Below are 23,100 nucleotides of genomic sequence, written 5' to 3'. Positions count from 1 at the left end.
AACCGAACAGAAATAATTCAATTGGTTGGTTCGTTTTGGTTTATAATAATTGCTCAGTTTTTTTTGGTTTTAAAAAAAAAGGTGTTATTGGAAATTTTGGTTCGATTAGATTTTAAAGTTTCTCATCATTGCTCAGATCATTGGGAGATTTGAGTTCGACCATTAATATTCTTATATTTAAATATGGAAATAAAGAAAATGTATGTCCTAGAAATAGGAGCCGTGATCCACTCTCAACTCAACTGGGTTTCGAGCGAGAAGAAATGTCGGTATATAATAATACTATCGCATATTGAAAAAATAAAATATTAATTTTTTGATGATCCAAGAATACAGGCACCAAAACTAGCAGCGTTCTAAGCTGCATTTAATACATGAGAGGGATTAAAAGTAATTTTGAACTTTATTTAACAACAAGCCTAAGCTGCCTAAGCCTATGAAAGAAGGTTACTTTGTTCCCTTGCTGTCAAGTTTAAAGAGAGGTCCGGATGAGAATGGCATTGAGCTTGAATGATAAGGTGTTTAGGAACGCCTGGGCATGGGTCACCCTTAAACTTTTTGGACGACAAGCCAACTGAGCACTCTCTTTTTCCCACACAAGCCTGGAGAAGTGTAATTCAAATAAGTACTAGTTCCAGGCAGAGGCGGATCCAGTAAGAGGCAATGAGGGAAACGTGCCCCAAAAAGATAATTTGACGTTTTTTCACCATTTTAAATTTAAGAAGATTATCGAAGTGTCCCCTGAAATCTGAAAATATATAGGTGTTTTTCGAAAAATTGCTTGATGCCTCCTAAAAAAATATTCCTGAATCCGCCCCTGGTTCCATGCAGCAATAATAATGCAGTATGAAGAAAATGAGAGCACAAAAGTATACTATATATTAAACTTACCCTTTCCACAACTGCTTTAGAGTTTGATGCATGACACCTTCCAACTGAATAATTTTCACAGTCGCCCAAAGGGGTACCAAAGCTTGCAAATAGGATCTTGGAGATGAACTTTTTTGGGGGACAACGAAGATGAGCTTTGGCCGACGTTTCTTGCTTCTTCTTTTTATCCCCCTTTGATGAAATTATTCGGTCACTTGATTCTGAGATGTGAGTGCACACTTTTGTGACAGAGACAGTGTCTATGGAGATGTCAAGAGGATTCCCAAATTCTTCGTCGAATAAAACTAACAAGTTCCCTTTAGGTTTCAGGAATGACCTAGGCACGTGGTACCTTGTAAATGAATAACAAAAGGTATTAGAATATGGCCTCTAACAATTTATACCATCTTAAACAAACTTGTAAACCATTTATAAAGAGTCAGGGTAACTCTCAATAGTGATCACATACGATGTCTGAGATGGCTTTCCTGCGGGGGTATGAAATGAGACCCAATACCGACCAATACTTTGGCCATTCACCCAGGCTTCGCCTTTTCCCATGGAACCAAGGTTTAATGCAACAGGTTCACTGCCTTCAGGTTCATCGAATACTGTCTGTCAATTTATGACCAAGAAAAAGATATGGTGCATTAGATAGTGCTGAAGCCTTGTTGAAGACATTCTGTTTTTGAGTACTTAAATTCTTGTACCAGAGTATCAAAAATAGAAACCAAAAGATGAGCTGTTATTGTGTGACTACAGCTGATAAACCTTTTTTTGGCACAATCATAGGTACTCATTGACATTGGATTTGATGTTAATAAATCATTAAGAGAGGAGAATAAGTAGTTTCTTACCTTATACCATGTGAGCTGCTTGGATGAACTATACTTGTTCCACTCCACCTTACTTGATCCCGTGCTTGTGTACACTTGCAGTTTCTCACCCAGCAATCCGACCTTTAAAATTTCATTTATCCAATTAGACAGAGGACTAGTCATTTTATCATATTGTTAAGGAAGAGTTCTACTAACCTGATAGCCCCAAGGATAGTGTGTGTAATTTGAAGTTTGTTTGTCTTGTATAGTCACACTTCGTATTCCAGTATACACGTGCTCTAGGAATGCCCCCGAATCCTTCAAGTCACAGGTTGAAGTAAGTAACATTGTTTCAGCAAAAATTATACTTTAATTTTCTTGATGATCCTTGTTTCTTTTGTATAATTTATTTAACAACATATCCAGGTTGCATAAGAATTAAGATTTTGCAATTGTGTTATTATTATACAAAAATAGAGTCCAAAATTGACTTACCTTTAATCCAACCATCACGCTAAGCAATGCTATCTTGTTTACCCCTCTGTTTAATTGAATTTGGCTCTGCAGACTGGGAGTATTAGTTTTGCGTGACCCGTGTGCAGAACCTCAAGATAAAGAAAAGTGAAGTTCAGTTAAGCTAATAAAGTTTAAAAAGCATTAGAATTTGTAAGTTCTGGTTAGAATATACTGAAGCACTGAGCAGGAAATGTAAAACATCAAGTGGTTCAGTTTGTTTCACCATCAAATTCAGGATAAGACTACTTCAAATTATTTTTTGTAAAGTCAGACTGTTACACAGTTCCATTTTCTAATGTCTGGTATCTTAGCCAAATTGTTGTATTACGATAATAGTTATTATTAAACATTTTGCACATTTTGTAGGAAGTGATGCTTACCTACAAAATCTCCATTTACATACGCCAGTATAGCATGTCCAAGAGTGTCGACATTGAGTGTAGATTTAGAATCAGAGGAGTTCTTCTGAAGGCTGTCATTTGAAGGATAGTAGCAGTTAACAATAATTTGGTGATACAGTATGTTAGTCATTGACATTCTTCTGTATATTATACTATCAGGTATTCAAATAAATTTATAGTCAACATTTGATTGTTGTAGTATGTTTCTTACCAACTTAGAATACAGGTGTACTAAGAAATACAGACGAGGCCAGAGTAAATTTCTGTGTTTTCTGTTGGGGAGTATAACATTTTTCTCATAGAGGTTTATCATACGAGGTTGCAACCTTTTGATATTCCTATTTAAAAATTGCCATACTTTTCAGGACTAAAAAATATCTCTGACTAGTGACACAGTGATTTAAAAGATCAGAAACTAGGTCAGAAGTTAATTGAAGCTTACTTCATTCACTAATTTATTTAAGGCGTAAAGCCTACTCTCGGTTACCTGAATGTATACCAAAGGTAGTCAGATACATCTTTTGTAGTACTCGTTTGCTCCAGCAACATATTAGCTTTGATTATGGCCTCATTGTACTGGGGAATAGGTTCACTGAACATTTCCCATCTTTCAGCAGAATTAAGCCTCAAGCTCGGTATCATTGAACGTGTGTTGAATTGTGTGTTCACCTATTGACAAGTGAATGCAGAATCAAATGTCTTGTGAGTTTACCAATTCAACAAGTGAACCCAGAATCATATGTAAAATGCATTCTTATAAAAAGTATGCATTTGCAGTCAGTGATTAAACATGCCTTTGCTGTGTTAAATGCTACTGTCTTGCAATCAGGTAAGATGCTTATTGATTTTGGCGGCAATTGATATGAAGAATTTTTAAATTCCACATGAACTGTTTCGCGTTTATCAGTATTCACAAGAAAGGCCGCACACTCTCCTGATTTTCCTTGGTATACGTATGCCTGGTTCAAATAGATTCACGAGATTCAATCAATGTTAAGATATTAATATGAAATGAAAAATGTGTATGTATCTTACTCATAAGTCATAAGTGATAAGTGTCTCACTTGTTGGCTTTGGCCCAGAGATAAGTTGTTTTTTGTTCCTGAAAGTATTGTCTCTGAACATGAGTCTACTGCTGCATGAAGTTCCTTTAGATGGCCATATTTAGGTTGCCTGGTCAGACCTTAATAATAGTTGATATTTGTCAGTCTTTCTGTTTCGAATATAGACCACTGCTAAGCTATTCAAATCTTTGCAGAACGTACCATACTCATCAAGAGGAGCTTGATCATAATAACTTGTTATAATGTAGGCTGCTCCCGTTCTTCCAAAATTGGTTCCTCCGTGATACTATATTTATAAAAGCAGAAATGTATCATGATTGAGGAAATTATTAACTCAGAGTACATGGATTTCATTAGCATGAAACTTCAGTTAACATATATAAGTACAGTCATATGAAAATATGTATTTGGAAGGGAAATTTTAGACTACAAGATTGTTATAGTCTGTATAGTGTGTACCATATAATAATTTATGAAGCTCCCATTCTTTGTCACTATGAATAGTGCAACATTATATGCAATGTCCTCGGCTGATCTTATAGGCGCTTCTTCACCATATGTTTGTAAGCTTCACAAGAGTTAAGAGGAAGGTTAAAATTGTTATGCAATCTAGAGCTTTAAGTTAAAATCATATAAATGATCTGAGTTTACAATGATGTCCAGTTTTCGGTCCAGAGTGAAGGCTTATTTGGCGAGTTTGGCCCCACAAATGTTTCTCCGCATTTCATACCATTGCATGCATTTATCTGCAGGTCAGAAAGAAAAAGAATTCGATGTTTGCATCAATTAGCTGATAATTCTGGAGCAGAGAGGGCTCAAAGCTAAGGTGGCATACTAAAAAGAAAAAGATTTGAATATTTCGGATTTTTCCAGTGTGATGAAAACATACTAAAATTATCTAATATGAACTTGCAGATTAAGTTGTGAGTGCCTAGTGTTGATATGAAACTAACCACTGGATCCGGAGCATCGTCTTGCTTACACATCATCCATGGCACACCAGTACGGAGTCCCACAGCCATTTCTGCGGCCCAACGAACATAAGCTGGTCCTCCCTCATGAAATGCAGATTCTACATTCTTGTACTCATTTTCAATCTATACATGCTTTCATATCATTAGTTGTGAAGAGAGTTAAAAACTAAATGAAAGATGCCAGTCAACACATGACAGCTGCGGCCGTTTGGATAAACTTAAAAAAAATGCTTCTTGCTTAAAGTAATGAAGTGGACTAGAAGTGAGAAGTAAATTAAGACTTAAAAATGATTAAACTGTTTGGGAAAGAAATAGAATTCCTCAAATAAAAGCTAGCATTCTGTGCTTCTTACAAGTGCTTCTGGTTTTTTACACAAGTACAGGTCAAGAAAAGTAGAAGCCGGTTTCTTAGCAAAAAAAAAGCCAGAAGTCTCCTTGCCCAAACAGGCACGCAATCTGTACCTGTGATAGAATGATTGGTCCTCCTTGGGAAGCATATAGTCCCTCGGACTTCATCATGCCGACTATTTTAGCTGTGAAGTTGTGCATCAGATTCTGCAGTGAGTATATAATAAGATAGTAAGACACAGTAAGCACATTTTAGTCCTGATTTACTCTGCATTGGGATTCAATGATCGTAGTCCCTTTGCTTTACCTTAAACGGTTCATTGTCAGTTCGGTAAATAATTCCAGGGACGTCATGCAACCAAACTGGCAGACCTCTGCAATACGAAATTAGTTGATTTGTATAATTATGCGAAAAGGAGGTGTTAGGATTGGAAAAATCAAAGAAATAAGCTAGGTTTTACCCGTATGTCCATTCAGCCTCAATGAAAGGCCCGATGCGCAGGCTCACGTATAATCCCTGAGCTTGAATCTCCTTTATAAAGCCTACTATGTCATTCCTTCCACTGAAATCATACTGCAAATATAGAGAAGGAGGATGCACAAACTCTGTTATTGAGTAGACTTGTAATAGATGGACAAGGCAAGAGCAGGACTGCAGGAGTATATATTACTCCCTCTGATCCAGTCATTTGAGTTTTGACTGCATATCTAAAACACGTGAAGTTACATGTTGAAAATTAAACGACCTACTGTGATCAGTCATTTGAGTTTTGACTGCATATCTAAAACACATAAAGTTACACGTAGATAATTAAACGACCTACTGTGATCAGTCATTTGAATTTTGACTGCATATCTAAAACATGTAAAGTTATAGTCAAATGACCTATAAATAGGACCAGAGGAAATATATGATAAAATGTGAAGATTGTCACCTGTCCAGGTGTAGGTTCATGGAGGTTCCAGAATACATATGTCTGTATAACTTGTAATCCTCCTTGTTTGGCTTTGGAAATCAAAGATGGCCACATCTGCATGCACACAATACAACAACTTATCTACATCAAACTGTACAACTAAAGCAGCCCCTGTGACTAATGCTTAAAAAACTACTTTTAGTTGTAATAAGTTTGAAAATGAATTATAGTTGTCATTACTTATACAAGGCTAGCTGTGTGCAGACCAAAGGAGGACTGAAGATTACAAATTACGGCATGCTGTGCGGCGTTTACAATTCGAAGAAGCTGAGGCGTTGTTTTCTCAAAACTGCTTTTTAAAAATTAAACACTAAGCTAGTCCGTGAATTATGAGACAATATTTTATAGGGGCAGGGCGGATCTAAACACAAAATCTTAGGGGGTACCAAGTAAATTTTCGGAAAACACCTATATATTTTCAAATTTTGGGGGGCATTTTTATAATTTTGTAAAATTTAGAATGATGAAAAAATGTCAAAAAAAAATTAGGAGGGGTACGTGTCCCCGTGCCTCTTCCTAGATCCGCCCCTGCGTGTAGGTAGGATGACAAAAACACACGCCAAAAGTAACATCCTACCTACCCTGCAAAACGAGATTTGAATGATCATTATACATTTCTAGAAAACTAAATATCTGCATGCATTGCCAACATACATACTCGCTGTGCAACTTAATCCAGCACTACCGGAAAAAAGCCCTTAGACATGGGCTAATTCAAGATTCTCACTTTTCAAAAACAACTATTGACACTGGTGCTTAAATTTCACGATAACATCATTTTAAAAATAACTAATGTGTTTAATGATTTTAACATCGGTCGTCTGAGTAACCGATTTTTAAACATCGATGTCGTAGACAGTTTTTCTAGTAGTGCTGGCTGATTAACAAGTTATATGCAGAGAATGAAATTTATAAATACACATACATCAGGAGTACTCCGAGGGTAATGAATAGACCCCGAAAACAGAATCTTCCTCTTCCCGTTGACTATCAATGACCTCCCGTCGTATTCAACATCTCCACCGTCCGCCGCTGCCGCCACCACCAGCATCATCACTAACCCAGCTGCCCAACACACTGACCGTCCCATTTCCGAGAGCTAACTATATCTTTACTTCCAACAACACAAACCAAACCAAAGCAGAACATACAACAACAATGTGACTTAACTAATATATATAGCCACTCACATACGTGTAAATGTACAGATGTACCATCTTGATAATAACGTAACAGGGAAATAATCTCGCTCCTTAAACAGTTGGTCTCTTGTGTCATCATTTGCTATATATGGGTTGCGTTGAAGCAATGCTCAAACATGCTCACAAGATGACGACGACGTCGTTAAGATGCTTCATCACATTTGGGCTTCGCACCAATATTTTGCAACTGAAATTTGTTAACCAACTTTTTTAAATCATCAGCACTGCTTCAACTTGCAACATCGGTCACTCTAAGGGTTCATTTGTTAAATCTGAACGATAAATTTTGAATATTAGGAAATTCGTCTTTACATGGTTGTTCACATTGCAGCACTACGTTAGAATCTTCAATTTAGTTTTGTTGTTTGTTCTTGTCTATATCGTTTTTTCAAACGGGTAAGTTTGTATTTTCTTCTTTTTCTAGAATATAATTTCCAAACTCTGGTTCGTATGGTTTTGTATTTACAGCGTGCATGCTCCAATCAGGAAACAAATCACCATATTGCCTTTTTAAAATACGGACTTAATTATATTCCTTTATGCGCATGTTATTTTAACATTTATATATGGCTTTTTAAATATACCCAATTATATTCCTTAATTTATGCTCATGTAATTTTAATATTTTTTTTTTGAAAGCAATATTTATTATTATATTACCTATATTTTATTTTTATTATATAGAAAAAATATCAAAATTAATAAGATCATTTGTTTATAGTTTTGAGGGGTCATTTGGTTCAGGAAGTATAGTCTACTTATCTAAACTATTGATAATCGATTATAGATGATCAATTTCATCCGTAGGAAGATTCTTGACGGTAGAAAACCGCAAGAGAAATTGTATGATGATGGTAAGTAGTCGTTAGTTTTGTAAGTTATGATGGAAAGTGTATGTGACTATTGGTGATGATAGAAAATGGTGGCAAGTCATGGAAACGTCTGCTAATGGTGGTAAGAGGTCCATTATTATGATTTGGGTGAGAATGATGGTCATATACGTTGCATATATGTGTATATATATATATATTTATATCCGCGAGATATGCTATATATAAATTAGTGATATGTTATGCACAAATTAGTGATTTCTGTAGTTAAAAATAGTGATAAAAAATTGTCCAGAAACTGGTTTTTAGTTTTCAGACTAATTTGGTTTCTATTGGAGTATGACTTTCTGGACAGTTTTTTATCACTATTTTTAACTACAGAAATCACTAATTTGTGCATAACATATCACTAATTTATATATAGCATATCTCGCGGATATAAATATATATACACATATATGCAACGTATATGACCATCATCTTCACCCAAATCGTAATAATGGACCTCTTACCACCATTACCAGACGTTTCCATGACTTGCCACCATTGTCTATCATCACCAATAGTCACATACACTTTCCATCATAACTTACAAAACTAACGACTACTTACCATCATCATACAACTTCTCTTGCGGCTTCCTACCACCAAGAACCTGTAGGGATAAAAATATGAGATTCAATCTCTAATGCAAAGCACACACAAAACAATATATTTGGCGGGGAAAACCCACGTCCCAACTTGTATTATTAATCAAATCCCTTATCAATAATACAATCAACCAAACTTGGATACTCAAGCCTACCACTCAAGCATCCGCCCGCAAGCGATACCTAAGTCTACATCTTGAGCACACCTATCAAACACAATATGACTATGTATATATAACCATCTCAAACTAGACAAATCAGAATCTAATTCTAAAACAGCTACACATAGTCCTAATCCAATTCTGATTTCCGACTCAAATCAGAATCCAATTCCAACTAGGTCTTCTATCTTTGTGACCAAGACATATCTTATAATAATTGTCTAAACATACAATTATTATCCTTATATATTTTGGATCACCAAAGTCCATGCTACCATTGTAATGGGCTGATACCTAACAGAACCTTCCTACGGATGAAATTAATCATCTATAATCGATTATCAATAATTTAGATAAGTAGATTTTCTCAATTTTGATAATAAAAATCGCTGTTTACATACTGTATAAAAACAGTGATTACTGCGGTATAAATTAGTGATACCCGTAGTTATAAATAGTGGTAGAGAAACTGGTTTCTAGTTTTTATTTTAAGAGTGGTTTCCATTTGATCATGAGCCTATATATGTGTGTGTATATATATATATATATATATACATATACACACACACATGCAACGCAAACATGATGTTGTGTTCTAGTCTGCTGTTACACAAGACGCTACACGCCTGCCACCTATTTATCATAGTAGGGGTCATTTTTAGGTGTTATGTTATTTGAGGCATTTTAATCAATATACTTATATACTTATATAAAGGAGAAGCATGGGGCGTTTAGGTGGCACCTCTCAAAGGGTTCTGTTCTATTTTTCTAATTTTCTAGAATTTTTGGATGGAAAAATATCAAAAATAAAATTTACATTTTTTAGTTTGCATGGGGCGTTTAGGTGGCGTCTCTCAGAGAGCTCTGTTCTATTTTTCTAATTTTCTAGAATTTTTGGATGAAAAAATATCAAAAATAAAATTTACCTTTTTTAGTTTCGAATATATTGGAAGAAAGTTTCAAAACTGCCTTTTTCAATATATCAAAATCAAATCAGAATTTGAAACTATCATCGTATTTTTGGAAAGGTGTATATCAAAAACCAAAAGGATTTTTGATATTTTCTAATTTTCTGGAATTTTTGGATGAAAAAAATATCAAAAATAAAAATTACCTTTTTTTGTTTCGGATATATTGGAAGAAAGTTTCAAAACTACCTTTTTCAAAATATCAAAATCAAATCAGAATTTGAACCTATCATCATATTTTTGGAAAAGGTGTATATCAAAAACCAAAAGAACTTTTGATAAACTAGTCTTTTTCTCAAATCAACTCCTATAAATTCAAGTTAGACATCATAAAATTTAACACACGCAATTTTTTTTAGCTTATTTATCTTCTCCATCAAGTACAATAATGAGTTACACTAGCTAGATGTTTTAAATGGCGATAAAGGTGATTGGCTAACAAGAGTAAACGTTTGTCGAATGTGGGAGTCGACAAATCGAAACAGTGGAGAACAATGTAGTCTGTATATGATATTGATGGATGAAAAAGTCAATAATTTAACTGTTATTGATACATGTTTGTTGGTTATTTTTTATAATATTTGTTTTCTTCATCGAACATGTTTGTTGTTGTTAATTTTTATATGGTTCATTTTGTATACATGAAAATATTATTTATGCAACACATGATTAGTGTTCGGATTAATCACATATATAGTCTCAGGTATTTTCCTTTTCATTCTATAAATATTAATTTTAAATTATCAATATAATTTTAATAGACCGCCGCAACGCGCATCGACAAAGGATCGGAGTAAGAGCATGGTTGATTTTAATAGAATTGGATAAGCCTTGTGTGGCTCATATATGTAATACTCAATGTTCTTATAAAAAATAGCGTCTTAATACCAAGCTTATGCACTTCATGAAGTGCAGAGATTGGATTCACACTATAGTATTAGAGGGTGATGTGGAACAAAAACAGGACTTTTACACCGACTTAAAGTAGTAACTAATAAGTCTTGTGCAATTAAATATTATTTCTGTGATATTTCAAGTCACAATTCATGATATTCATTGATACGTTTTATTTTTTGATATAGGATGAAGAGGTAGGACTCAAGATTCTGATTATGAGTAGATACTTTCTGCGTACTATGATCACAATATTAGATGTGTGGCCAATTCCGTAACTAAGGGGTCATATATAATATTTGTAATGATGATTAATCGATTTATGTTAACTTTTTGAATGATTATATTAAAATCAACGTTAAAATCATTTTTATATTAGTAACTTTTTCAATACCAAAATGATAACACACAAATCAAAATTTAATATTCATTTTTTATGTAATTCTTTACCGTTTCACAATATAAACAAGTCATTTTCACCTTAATTAGAATGTTCAATACCAAAATGATGATACAAAAACAAAATTTTAATAATCGTATAATGTAATTTTTTAGCGTTTCACAACATAAAGAAGTCATCTCCACCTTGATCAGAATGTTCAATACAAAGATGATAACACAAAAAAAATAATTTAATATTAGGATTATACAATTTTTTTACCGTTACACGACATTATTTATATCACTAGTAGTTTGATGTTTTTTCTGAAAATCTAATATTTTTTTCTTTACTCGGAAAAACTAGTACAAAAGTTGTTATTATCCTCTTTTTTCACTTAAAAAATTAGTGCAACACTTACTTTTATGAAGATCAATTTAAATATATGCAACACTCTTTAAGTTACTTAACTAATTGAAAATGCCACATCTTTCATCCTTTGTATAAAATTCATAAACAATAGAACTAGAAAAAATGAAAATCGCACGCACATAAATGCGGCTAGCCTTAATATATATTTTTTAATCGGATTAATAACAAAATATTTTTTTAAAACTAGTATACTAAATTTAATAATTCAAATATTTTAATAATTTTAATATTATTATATTATTCTAATATATTATTCCTACACATAATCATCAATTAATAACAATCAGATCACATATACTTAATTAATAATTAAAGTATATGAATTAATAATGGAATGTGTCTTAATTTTTTATATGAAGTATTAACTTTGGGACAAGTTGTGGCCGCTGATGGAAAAAGAGATACCAGAGCTGTTGCAACTTCCCGAGCTGCAGAAATATATGGGCTTGATATTACCCGACGTTAAGTTAGAGTAATAAATCTTAGTTCTTAAATCAAATTAAGTTGACATAATTGTTTCCAAAAGCAACAATGTTCAAGTAAGATTGCCTAAGAATAGCTTGTGGATAAATTCGACAGATTGGTCATAGATGATCAAGGTGCCTAAAATTTTGTTCATTTTGGGGGAGGCTGATGCCTTCTGCCAAGACTATAGACTAGGTGATTTGAATGACATATTACCCTTTCTTCTGTGGCACTGTTAGAAAGAAAATTTATGTTTTTCCCGAAGTTCTTCCCCCTTGGCAATCAAAATTACGGAAATAGTACCATATTCCAAGATTTTCAAGTAGTGTAAACTTTCTTTTGTGTTTCTGATAGACAGAGTAGTGCTTTTCTGATAGACAGAGTAGTGCTTACAGAAGGTAAAAATAATGAAATTTTGCTATTATAAAACTCTGTGGCTTCCCGGATATTGTTTAAGAAGTGGTTGGATGCAGATACTTCCATTTTTGACAGAAGCATGTGTTATTTTAAATTCAAAACCATTCTGCATTTGCGTGGTTCTGATGCAACAAACGAGTGTTATTATTTGTTATATTTTTTTATTACTTGGCAAGATTCACCATTGTGTTTGACATTGATTCATGCAAATTTTTCGGAAGAACTAGTAGTTTGATGTTTTTTCTGAAAATCTAATATTTTTTTCTTCACTCGGAAAAACTAGTACAAAAGTTGTTATTATCCTCCTTTTTCACTTAAAAAATTAGTGCAACACTTACTTTTATGAAGATCAATTTAAATATATGCATCATGTGAATATAAAATTAAGAACAAAATTTAAAGCCTATCGAGATCCGCCACTAACACAGATGTTGGTATAGTTGGAAGTGTTGTCTTGACAAACTGATGTGTCTAAAGTCAAATATTCAACATCTTCACCTTGCGTGGCATAGGTTCCCATCCTAACAGAATTGCAATAGTGAAATGTACCAAAATCCGAGTGACCAAATGTGCTAGTGAAGGGTGTTGCATCATGCTGGTGAAGGGGTGCTGTAGCTAAAACGTGTGGGCTATCGGTCATACCAATATGATCCATTGTAGAGTTTGATCATGGTCTTATCTGTGTAGAAACTTTTACTTAAGTCTGGTTTCATCCTTGAATTTGCTTGTAAACTATGTCTTTCTTAATAGCTCTGTCATGCACATATTGTTCGTTTTCTGAAAAATTATGTAAAACTCTTTTGTTAAATGGTTAAATGGTTTTACCATATTAAAAGATTAACATAAGCGGCCGCCACCCTCCTTTCTTATATTAGGGTTTGTCTTTTTTCAAGTAAATATAGGGGTTTCCACTGGTTTTCTCCGGTGGAAAGCCCCAATCCCTTCATTATCTTTTACTCTCGTATGTGTGTGTGTATATATATAAATAAAGGAGGATGTAGGCGTCTCTAGAATTGTTTCATTCAGTCTTGTAATTTTTCTTAAATTTCGGAGAGAAAAATATAATTATAATTCAAAAAATTAGGTTCAAGAATTCTAAAAGTAATACAATTCTTTTCTTATTGAATTATAAAAATGATACAATTCTTTTCTTATTTAGTATTTCTTATTGAATTCTAAAGATGATACAATTCTTTTCTTATTTAGTAATCCTAAAAGAAATAGGATTATAACTAACAATAATAGATAAAATACAATTTATATTTAAGATTTGTAAGGTAATATGTACAATTCTTATTTTTGATGAGATATATACAAGATGTAGTTGAATTTTATGTTATAAAATTTTATTTTCGATAATATATATAGAAAAATAATCTAATACTAGGTCCGTAATCACAGCTGTGTCTAAGAGTCTAAATAGTAGACACAAATAATAAATTAGAAAACACGATATGTTCGAATCATAAAATTTTTTAACTCGGCGTGTCTAAAATTATTGAATTTAGTCTTATAATTTTCTTAATTAAATTTCATATTGAAAATAAATTAAAACCTGAAAATCAGGTTAAAAAATACCATTCTTATTTTCAAAATTTATAAAACTTATAGTCTTATTTTATTTGTAAGGTAATACGTACAATTTTTATTTTTGATTTAGTCTTATAATTTTCTTAAATTTTGAATACAAAATAAAGGATTGTAAAGACTAATAGCAAAAAAATTACAAGCATAAAAAATTAATAATAATTAACTAATAAATAGGAATCATAAAATAAAAATAATTAATAAATAAAATAAGATATATAAAATAGGAATCATATATTGATTTTATGATAATGTATATGATTCTTGATTAGTATTGTGTTTGACGGGCACGAGAGGCGGCCTAAACTAATTTTTATCTAAATAACAATAAATTTTCTATTAGTATTATGTTTGACGGGAAAGTGGTTAAAATTATTTTTTTATCTATGTTATAATATATTTTTTTGTTAAAACGGGACCACGGTTCAAAATAATTTTTATCCAATTATAATCTTTAATTTTATCATAATTAGAATAATTTTTATTAGTATTGTGTTTGACAGTAAGGCGACTCAAACTAATATCTAAATATAAAACCAAACCAAACCAAACATACTCAGTATATCCCGCTTAGAGCAGGGTCTGAGGAGGGTAAGATGTACGCAGCCTTGCCCCTACCCTTAAAGTAGAGAGGCTGTTTCCGTGAAGACCCCCGGCTTAGTGCACAACAAATAAAATAGTGTGTGCTATAATAAGAATATAATACCTTAGCCCATGACCTTCTTCACATGGGACTTACCCAAACATTTTTGATTGGCGCTAATGCATCTGGTAATGACTGAGCTGAACCCTCCCTTAAAACATACACCATATAATATCTAAATATAATGTTTTGCTATTAGTTTTGTGTTTGACAGGAGAGCGGCTCAAACAAATTTTGATTTGAATTACAATATTTGATTTTATCATAAAAATAATAATTATGGATTGATATTGTCTTTGACGGGAGGGGGTTCGAACTAATTTTATTATTAGTATTGTGGTTTACAGGATGACCACTTAAACAAATTTTTATACTAATTATAATATATTTTTATTACTGATATGTTTAACAGGAAGTGACTCAAGATAATTTTTATGCTATTATAAATTATAAATTATAATATTAATTCGTATCAAAGTTTATAACGCCACCGCGAAGCGCGGTTTTATTCACTAATTTAATTTTAAATTACGATATTATGGGTCATTTTTTCATAAAATCTCACAAAATTGAAAAAAAGATCGAAATAGATGACTGAATAAATGAAGGAACGTGATACATAAGGCCCAATACAAGGGCAGAAATAAACAGGCCCGTAACTGAAAACACAAGGCCCTTATCCGAATAATAAAAGCCAACCGAGCTGCCGCTGCTACTAGGGTTTGATTTATCCCTCCGTCATCTATACTTACAGCCATGGTATGTGGATTGTATAGCATCTGTTGTATGTATATATTTGCTGAAAATTTGATGTATAATGAGTGGTGAACTGATGAATTGTAGCCTCAAGGAGATTATATTGAGCTTCACAGGAAGCGTAGTGGGTATCGTCTTGATCACTTCGACCGCAAGCGCAAGAAGGAGGCTCGTGAAGTTCACAAGCGCTCCAAAACCGCTCAAAATGTTTGTTTTCTTTCTCGCCTTAGCGCTCTCTCTATGTATATGTGTTTGTATGTGTATATGTGTATTCATTGCTTTTCAATTGGCAGGCTTTGGGTATTAAGGGTAAGATGTTCGCCAAGAAACGTTATGCTGAAAAGGCTCTTATGAAGAAAACGTAATCTCTCTCTCTCTCTCTCTCTCTCTCTCTCTCTCTCTCCTCTCTCTCTTCAGTTTATTTTATGCTCTTGGATATGGTGTATTTATGTTATTATTAGTATTTCTATGAGAAATACTTTTATACATAATGAAATTGTTCTAGGTTCAGCTTTGGTAAGATACGCGAGCTTCTTAAATTTATGAACTAAACCAAAGGTGGAGGGGAGGGGGGATTATAGTTTTAAATTGATTTAAAAGTAATGAAGGACGGACCTAAAATTATAAATATTCCACAAACAAGAGGGCAAATTTCATTCTATCCAAGTGAACATGACAGTAGGATAGCGACCAATTTATCAGGGTTGTTATATATCAAGTATAATTCGGTACAGGAAGATTTAGCTATTTATTTCATTATAAATATTAAGTGATGATACCATATGGACAGGGCCAAGTGATCACCGACTACATCTATAAGTTAGATGTAAAAACAAATTTAAGTGTTCACTTTGTTTGTGTGATGTTAAATGCTGAATAGGGTTGTAAAATTTATATAAATGGCCAGGGAAGATCAAAAGAGAAACATTAAAATGGAATTCTTTTCAGAAAAATTCTGTCTCCTTCGCTTTTAGATATTTATAATCAGTTTGATACGTCATACATTGTACTATTATCGAATTGAATTCAGAATTTCTTCAACACATGATCAAATGGTATACTCCCTTCATCCTAAAATAGTAGTTGCTTTTGAAGGAATTTTTTTATCCCATGATAGTTGTCTATCTCTACATTCAAATTTATGTACAAATTTTCAAATTTACCCTCTTATTTTTATCATTTCCAGTGCTAATTTATTACACTTGTAGGTGAAACTAATTCAAAAAATAGGGGTAATACTTGAAATATACAATTCAACTAACTTTTCTTTATGCCTTATTTTTCAGAAGAGACTACTAAGATGGGATGGAAGGAGTATTTTGTATATATGATTTTGCAAGCCCTTTAATTTTAGAGTTTCTTATAAGCAGTTAACACAAAATAGCTTATACGGGGTATAAGCTCATTTCAACTTAAGGGTGTATAAGCCGTTTAGATAATAAGTTATGTAGAGTTCCTTGCTACTCGGTGACAAGTAAAAGTTTTGATGCGTACTTTTTTGTGTGCAGTTAAATTCTTGCTTGCATTTGTTAGATATGGCATTTCTGATATCAGCTTCGTCAATAATAGTCATGTAGTCGAATTGACTAAATGACTAAAAATAAAAAAAATTGTTCTTTTATAATTTGAAAGAACTGAAAAGTATAAGTTAAAGTATATTAGATATACATTCTGATAGTATTTTATATTCTGTACTCTTTTTAAAAGTAAATTTTAAAATTCTTCAATTTAATGTTCTTAAGGGTATTCTTTCTTCAAATATCTATATTCTGCTCTTTCAAAACATGTTCATATTATAGATCTAATAATGTAATAGTGATTTGATGTGGTCATACATCCAATTTCATTCTCCTTAATGCAAGTGTAAGTGTGCAGGTACTATGAACCCTGTGCCCCTTGCATCTAACTAGTTCGCATGGTTCAAATAATTCTCAATTTTAGATTATGCTGTTTTATTAATAATTGCAGTATGGTTAAGTGGTACTTAAAACACGAGATAAAATTTGAATAACATTTATATTCAAAAGTTCTCATTAGTTTTTTAAATATATAATTTCGTGCAGAAACTTTTCTTTTGGTTAATATAACACTTAAAGTTGTTACTGTGTATGACCCTTTCAGTTCTATTCTTATTTCCTTGGCATCAAAGGATGAAACTGTATAGTTAGAGGAAATAGAACTGGAGATTGAGTAGGAGCAGCATCACCGCCTTGATATTTTCCTTTCCTTGTACATGTGCATATGTTGTCATGTTGATCTTGCTAGGGTACTATATGCACACATCAACACTACAGCGTAACAAACTTGTATGTGACTAACAATATCTATCATCAATTGAACATGTTAGCTTCTAGGATGTGTTCGTTTTTAACTTTCATTTAAGTTTTTACTTCTATTGGCGTTTTTTTTTTTTTTTGGGGGGGGGGGGGGGGGGGGGGAGGTGTTATGTTTACGCAATTGTAAAAGTAGTAATTACTAATCCAAAATTGGTATTCTTTGTAATTATAAGATTATCTCTTCGAGCTTTATGTCTGTATCTTGCTCAAGTATATGTGCACTTATTTGTAATGTTTATAGGTTGGCTATGCATGAAGAAAGCTCCAGCAGACGTAAGGTTGATGATGAAGTTCATGATGGGGCTATCCCTTCTTATCTTCTTGATCGTGAAAATACGACGCGAGCGAAGGTGATATTTTCGGGCTTTCATTTACTGATGAATAACTTTGAGGAAGTCTCTATGTATCTCTGTTTTAGAATGGTTTAATTATATATATCTGTTTTTTTTTTCTATGTAGATTCTTAGCAATACGATAAAACAAAAGAGGAAAGAGAAAGCTGGTAAATGGGATGTTCCTTTGCCAAAGGTAGGTTCCTGTTTATTTTCTTAATTATTATTCTTTGCATCTGTCCCTTGCATCATATATGTAAGTTTTTGCAGCACAAGAAATGTTTTGTCAATTCTGACTTTGGTCTTTGGATACATTCTATTTCTTTTTTATTTGAGTGTGACTTGTAAATAATTTTGCGACTTTATGCAAGCATTCAAAACTCTGGACAAAATATCTACCTCTTCCATACTTTTCTTGTGCTTTTCTGGTTCATAATTTCATCTAAAGTTCATATAGCACTTAATAAAAACCGAAGACACAAGAATAAAAAATGTTTACAACTAAGGTAGTGTATAAAAACTTGACTCTGCAATAGGAACAGAGTTCTTAGAGGATGGTGGAATCTCTCCTCCTACGCTTATACAGTGTGCAGCATGAATTGACGCATGCCTACTGTTCATGGATTGATGTTAGGCACTACTAGTTCATATAAATTTCTGCATGATCGTCGATATCATTATCAACTATGTGTGCTCGTCAAAAGATGCTAATGCATTTATCTGTTGAAGTCTTGTTCCTTTTGTCTAAATTCCATAATTAGTAATTGGAGGGGATTTGACTTTTCAGGTCAGGCCTGTGGCTGAAGATGAGATGTTTAAAGTGATCAGGACTGGTAAACGTAAAAGTAAGTATTCTGCATGCCACCTTGGCTGAGGTGATTGCTTATTATGCTTTTATATAATGTGAGATAGGCAGTGGTTTCAGTCATTGTGCTTCATGAGAACTATTTTGTCAAGATGTATGTTTTGCTTCTACAATTTATATGATTGTTGATCATATGTTATTATGCAGCTAAACAGTGGAAAAGAATGATTACTAAGGTAACATTTGTGGGACAAGGGTTTACAAGAAAGCCCCCAAAGTATGAGCGTTTCATCCGTCCTTCTGGTTTGCGATTTACAAAAGCCCATGTGACGCACCCTGAGCTGAAATGCACGTTCAATCTTGAGATGATTGGTGTGAAGAAGAATCCAAATGGCCCAATGTACACATCTCTTGGCGTTGTAACCAGAGGAACTATCATAGAGGTAAGCAACTGGTTGCTATACATTATCATGCAATATTTGATTTAGTTTTTCCAACCATTATTCCTGATTCCTGATTGTATATATTTCATCAGGTGAATGTTAGCGAACTAGGTCTTGTCACACCTGCCGGAAAAGTTGTATGGGGTAAGCATAGCTTTGTTGTTGATTAGAACATCAGATCAACACAAAGTGTTTTACATAACTTCTCTGCCTATTTGTAGCTAATACTTTAATATTTGGGGTAATCGCAGGGAAATATGCTCAAGTGACCAATAACCCTGAGAATGATGGTTGCATCAATGCAGTCCTCCTAGTTTAAGTAGATGATAATAGAGAAGACATCATATCATGCCTGTTATTTTTTATTTTGAATCATGTGATGGCAGAGAAGTTAATGGCGACAGGATTATTATTTTGGAAAAAGGGATGTTATTTTATATTAGTTAATGCGTGTATACAGCTGTGTTGTGTTCATATTAGAGCAAGTTTACCAGTGTCGAGTTCAAACCTTAAATATAATATAAAAATTGATTTTTTAGTGATTTAGAATATATTTAACAAATTTCAACTCCAACAATGTGTCTTATCTTTGATAAATGTTTAATATTTTATTATTGAAGATTTCTTTATTAAAACACAATATAAAGTAGAGAGAAAGAGAGTGTTAAGAATTTATTATAAAATATAGGATAATACAAGGAGAGAGGTATCTTAAAAATAAGGCTCGAATAATTAATAATTAAATCAAAATATACTTAATTTTCGAAAAGGTCCCCTTGGGGTTTAAAAGGACCCCTAAAAGCCTGAAGGCTAATGCTTCTCTCAATTGAAAATCTAGCTAGATTATTTAAGGGTTAATTATCAAATAAGTCATTTTTGAAGAATGCAATGGGTTATGGTATATTAATATTACTAGCTTATAACCCGTGCAATGCACGGGCGGTTATAATATTTGCTATTTTATCGTATATATTTTAACTTAAATTAATATTATTGTGAGAATATAATTATGATAGAATAATATGATTAAATAATTTTTTTATTTAACAGATGATAAATTCTTAATAATTAATTTCGTCAAATGGTTAATTAAAAATTAGGTCGAACATATATATTTTACTAAGAATGTTAAAATACGTATTTTTTTTTCATGTTATAATTTAAGGAGATCTATAAAATCAGATATAAATCAATCAATAAATCTTTTAATATTTCGTTATTGATAAATTAATAATATAGTATGGAACATATTAAGTTAATAAGACGTGTAAAACCAAATACTGACCTATCATACTAACCTAAATGTTTTGGTTTAATAGATAATAAAAAATATATTATAACATGTTATAAATTAAGGAGGTTCGTGGGTCGAATACCAACACTGAACTCGACTAACCTACCGACTAAATGAACTTTTCATGTTTCGGATTGAACAGTATAATAGTATATTATAGATTTGTAATATTACTTTTAAAGTGAGTCAATTAGTGTATTTAAAAATAATGTTAATGTATTTTGGTTGAAAAATATTATAGTTTATTTATTATAATTATATATAATAATATTATATTTTTATATATGTAGCTCATGTTAATTGTATAAGATCCGTTTTTTAGTTAGAAAATATAAAAAAGATAATGTGTTTTGGTTAAAAAGATAATTACTATGTTTCTCGATGTTATTTTAAATGATGTAATTTTTTTAGTTAAAAAATATTAAAAAAGATAACATATTTTAATTAAAAAGAATAATTGGTATATAGATAGCTAGGGCCCGTATTTTGGCTAAGTACCGACTGACCAAATTTTCAATTTTTGGTTTTAATAGTATAATATAGATATATAATATCTTTTTTATATGAATGTTGCACGTGTTATTTTTGAAAAATTGATTTTTAAGTTAGGATTCTGAAAAAGATAATGTGTTTTAGTTAAAAAGAGTAGCTGTTATGTTGTCCAATATTAATTTTAGAAAATTGAGGGTTTTTTTTAGTTAGAACATATAAAAAAAGATAATAGATTTAGTTAGAAATATAATTGATTATATAAGTAGACCCATAATTTGGCCCAAGTACCGACCGACCAAAGTTTTAATGTTTCGGCTTTAATAGTATAATAATAAGTATATTATTGTGAGAATAAAATTATAATATATTAGCCCGTGTTAATTGTAGAAGATCCGTTTTTTCAGTTAGAATATATAAAAATTATAATATGTTTTAGTTAAAAAGGTAATTATTATGGTTTTCGATGTTATTTTAAATAATGGAGTTTTTTTAGTTAGAAAATATTAAAAAAAATAATATATTTTAGTTTAAAAAAATAATTGGTATATAAATAGGCCCGATTTTAGCCCAGGTACTGACTGACCAAACTTTCAATGTTTCGGCTTTAATAGTACAGTATAATATAGATTCGTATTTATTTTTTAAGGTTTGACTTTAGTTTTTGGTATGGTCGAATAAGTCTTATATTTGTTTTATATTTTGATCTTATATTTGTTTTTATGTTTTGATTTGTTTATATTTTGTTTGAAACCCACTAATTTTGTTTGAAACCCGCTAATTATAAAAGTCCATATAAAAGTCCGCGTACCGACCGATCAAATTTTTAATGTTTCACTTTAATAGTATAGTATTTTTCTAAGGTTTGACTTTAGTTTTGGTATATTCAAATAGGTTTTATATTTGTTTTATGTTTTGATCGTATATTTGTTTTATGTTTTGATTTGTTTAAATTTTGTTTGAAGCCCACTAATTTTGTTTGAAGCCCGCTAATTATAAAAGTCCATATAAAAGCCCGCGTACCGACCAACCAAACTTTTAATGTTTCGGTTTTAATAGTATAGTATAGATACCACACACTATATTATTTATTGTGCACTAAGTCGGGGGTCTTCACGAAAACAACATCTCTCCTTTAAGGACAGGGGCAAAGCTGCGTACATCATACCCTCCTCAGACCCTGCTCTAAGCGGGATATACCGAGTATGTTTGGTTTGGTTATCAAATATTCCCTCCGTCCCGCCAGGTTCCTTTAGAGTTTCCTTTTATTGACGTCCCATCCATTTCTTTACATTACAAAACTTTCCTAAAATAGTAATAGAGTCCCACCACTTTCTCACTTTTCCTTCCTTTTCACACTACTTTTACTCCATTATCTCTATTTTATATATTAAAAATCAATGGGTCCCATCACTTCACCTACATTTTTCTTTCACTTTTCCACTATTTTATACATATTTTTTAACCTCCGTGCCCAAACCCAATGTAAACAATTGGGTGGGACGGAGGGAGTAAGTCATTTTTACGCTAAAAAATATCAAGTGGATCACTCGAAGATTTTTGGACTCATTTGAATCGCTAAAATCATAAAATATATCAAATTCATACCTCTAATATCTTTTCAAGAAGTAAACTTTATTTTTCATTGAGTTTCACACATTTTTATTGGCTGTTAGTATAATCAAATGAAAGGTTATGAATTCTAATATTTATGATAATATATTCAGATTTTAAAAAAATTTATTTAGTATTTATTTTATATAAATTAAATAAAATAATTGTAAAATTAAAAATAAATAGTCTCCAAAAGCCTGGCCAACATTCGAGAGGTTGGACTCTCCCGCTAATAGTCTCTCAACAAAATATTCGATAGATGCTCTATTCTCCCCTTCTCAGATCTAATACTCTAGTCTGCTCATTTACTTTTCTGCCCTTTCCCATCTTGTGAACTCCCTTTCTTGCTTTTAGTGCCTCTTCTAGAATAAGTCGGCAATTTGTTGGTAATCACCTGCGGGGTCCCAGCAGAATTGATGAAGGTGATGAAATTAT

General features: G+C 32.1%; 2 protein-coding genes across 2 annotated transcripts; one reads left to right on the top strand and one right to left on the bottom strand.

Moving 5' to 3' along the window:
* Positions 1–292: 292 nt before the first annotated feature.
* LOC108220530 (beta-galactosidase 16) lies at positions 293–7,181 on the bottom strand. Its single transcript, XM_017394328.2, has 19 exons — positions 6,894–7,181; positions 5,927–6,022; positions 5,453–5,565; positions 5,299–5,365; positions 5,106–5,198; positions 4,623–4,766; positions 4,321–4,415; positions 4,129–4,237; positions 3,871–3,955; positions 3,670–3,788; positions 3,400–3,564; positions 3,093–3,274; positions 2,585–2,676; positions 2,184–2,293; positions 1,905–2,006; positions 1,728–1,829; positions 1,340–1,485; positions 892–1,222; positions 293–602 (listed from the first exon to the last, which is right to left on the bottom strand). Exons 1-19 carry the CDS (start codon positions 7,056–7,058, stop codon positions 435–437), a joined length of 2,484 nt encoding a protein of 827 aa, XP_017249817.1. The 5' UTR covers positions 7,059–7,181; the 3' UTR covers positions 293–434.
* Positions 7,182–15,208: 8,027 nt separating this feature from the next.
* On the top strand, positions 15,209–19,723 carry LOC108219975 (uncharacterized). The gene is made up of 9 exons (XM_017393585.2): positions 15,209–15,355; positions 15,440–15,559; positions 15,646–15,713; positions 17,930–18,038; positions 18,148–18,216; positions 18,808–18,865; positions 19,033–19,268; positions 19,361–19,412; positions 19,520–19,723. The coding sequence occupies exons 1-9, from the start codon at positions 15,353–15,355 to the stop codon at positions 19,585–19,587; spliced, it is 783 nt and encodes a 260-aa protein (XP_017249074.1). The 5' UTR covers positions 15,209–15,352; the 3' UTR covers positions 19,588–19,723.
* The last annotated feature ends 3,377 nt before the right edge of the window (positions 19,724–23,100 follow it).

This window comes from Daucus carota, chromosome 5 (assembly GCF_001625215.2).
Source record: "Daucus carota subsp. sativus chromosome 5, DH1 v3.0, whole genome shotgun sequence".
NCBI lineage: Eukaryota > Viridiplantae > Streptophyta > Magnoliopsida > Apiales > Apiaceae > Daucus > Daucus carota.
The sequence above is the reverse complement of the archived record's forward strand: the minus strand, read 5'-3'. Positions and strand labels throughout refer to the sequence as shown.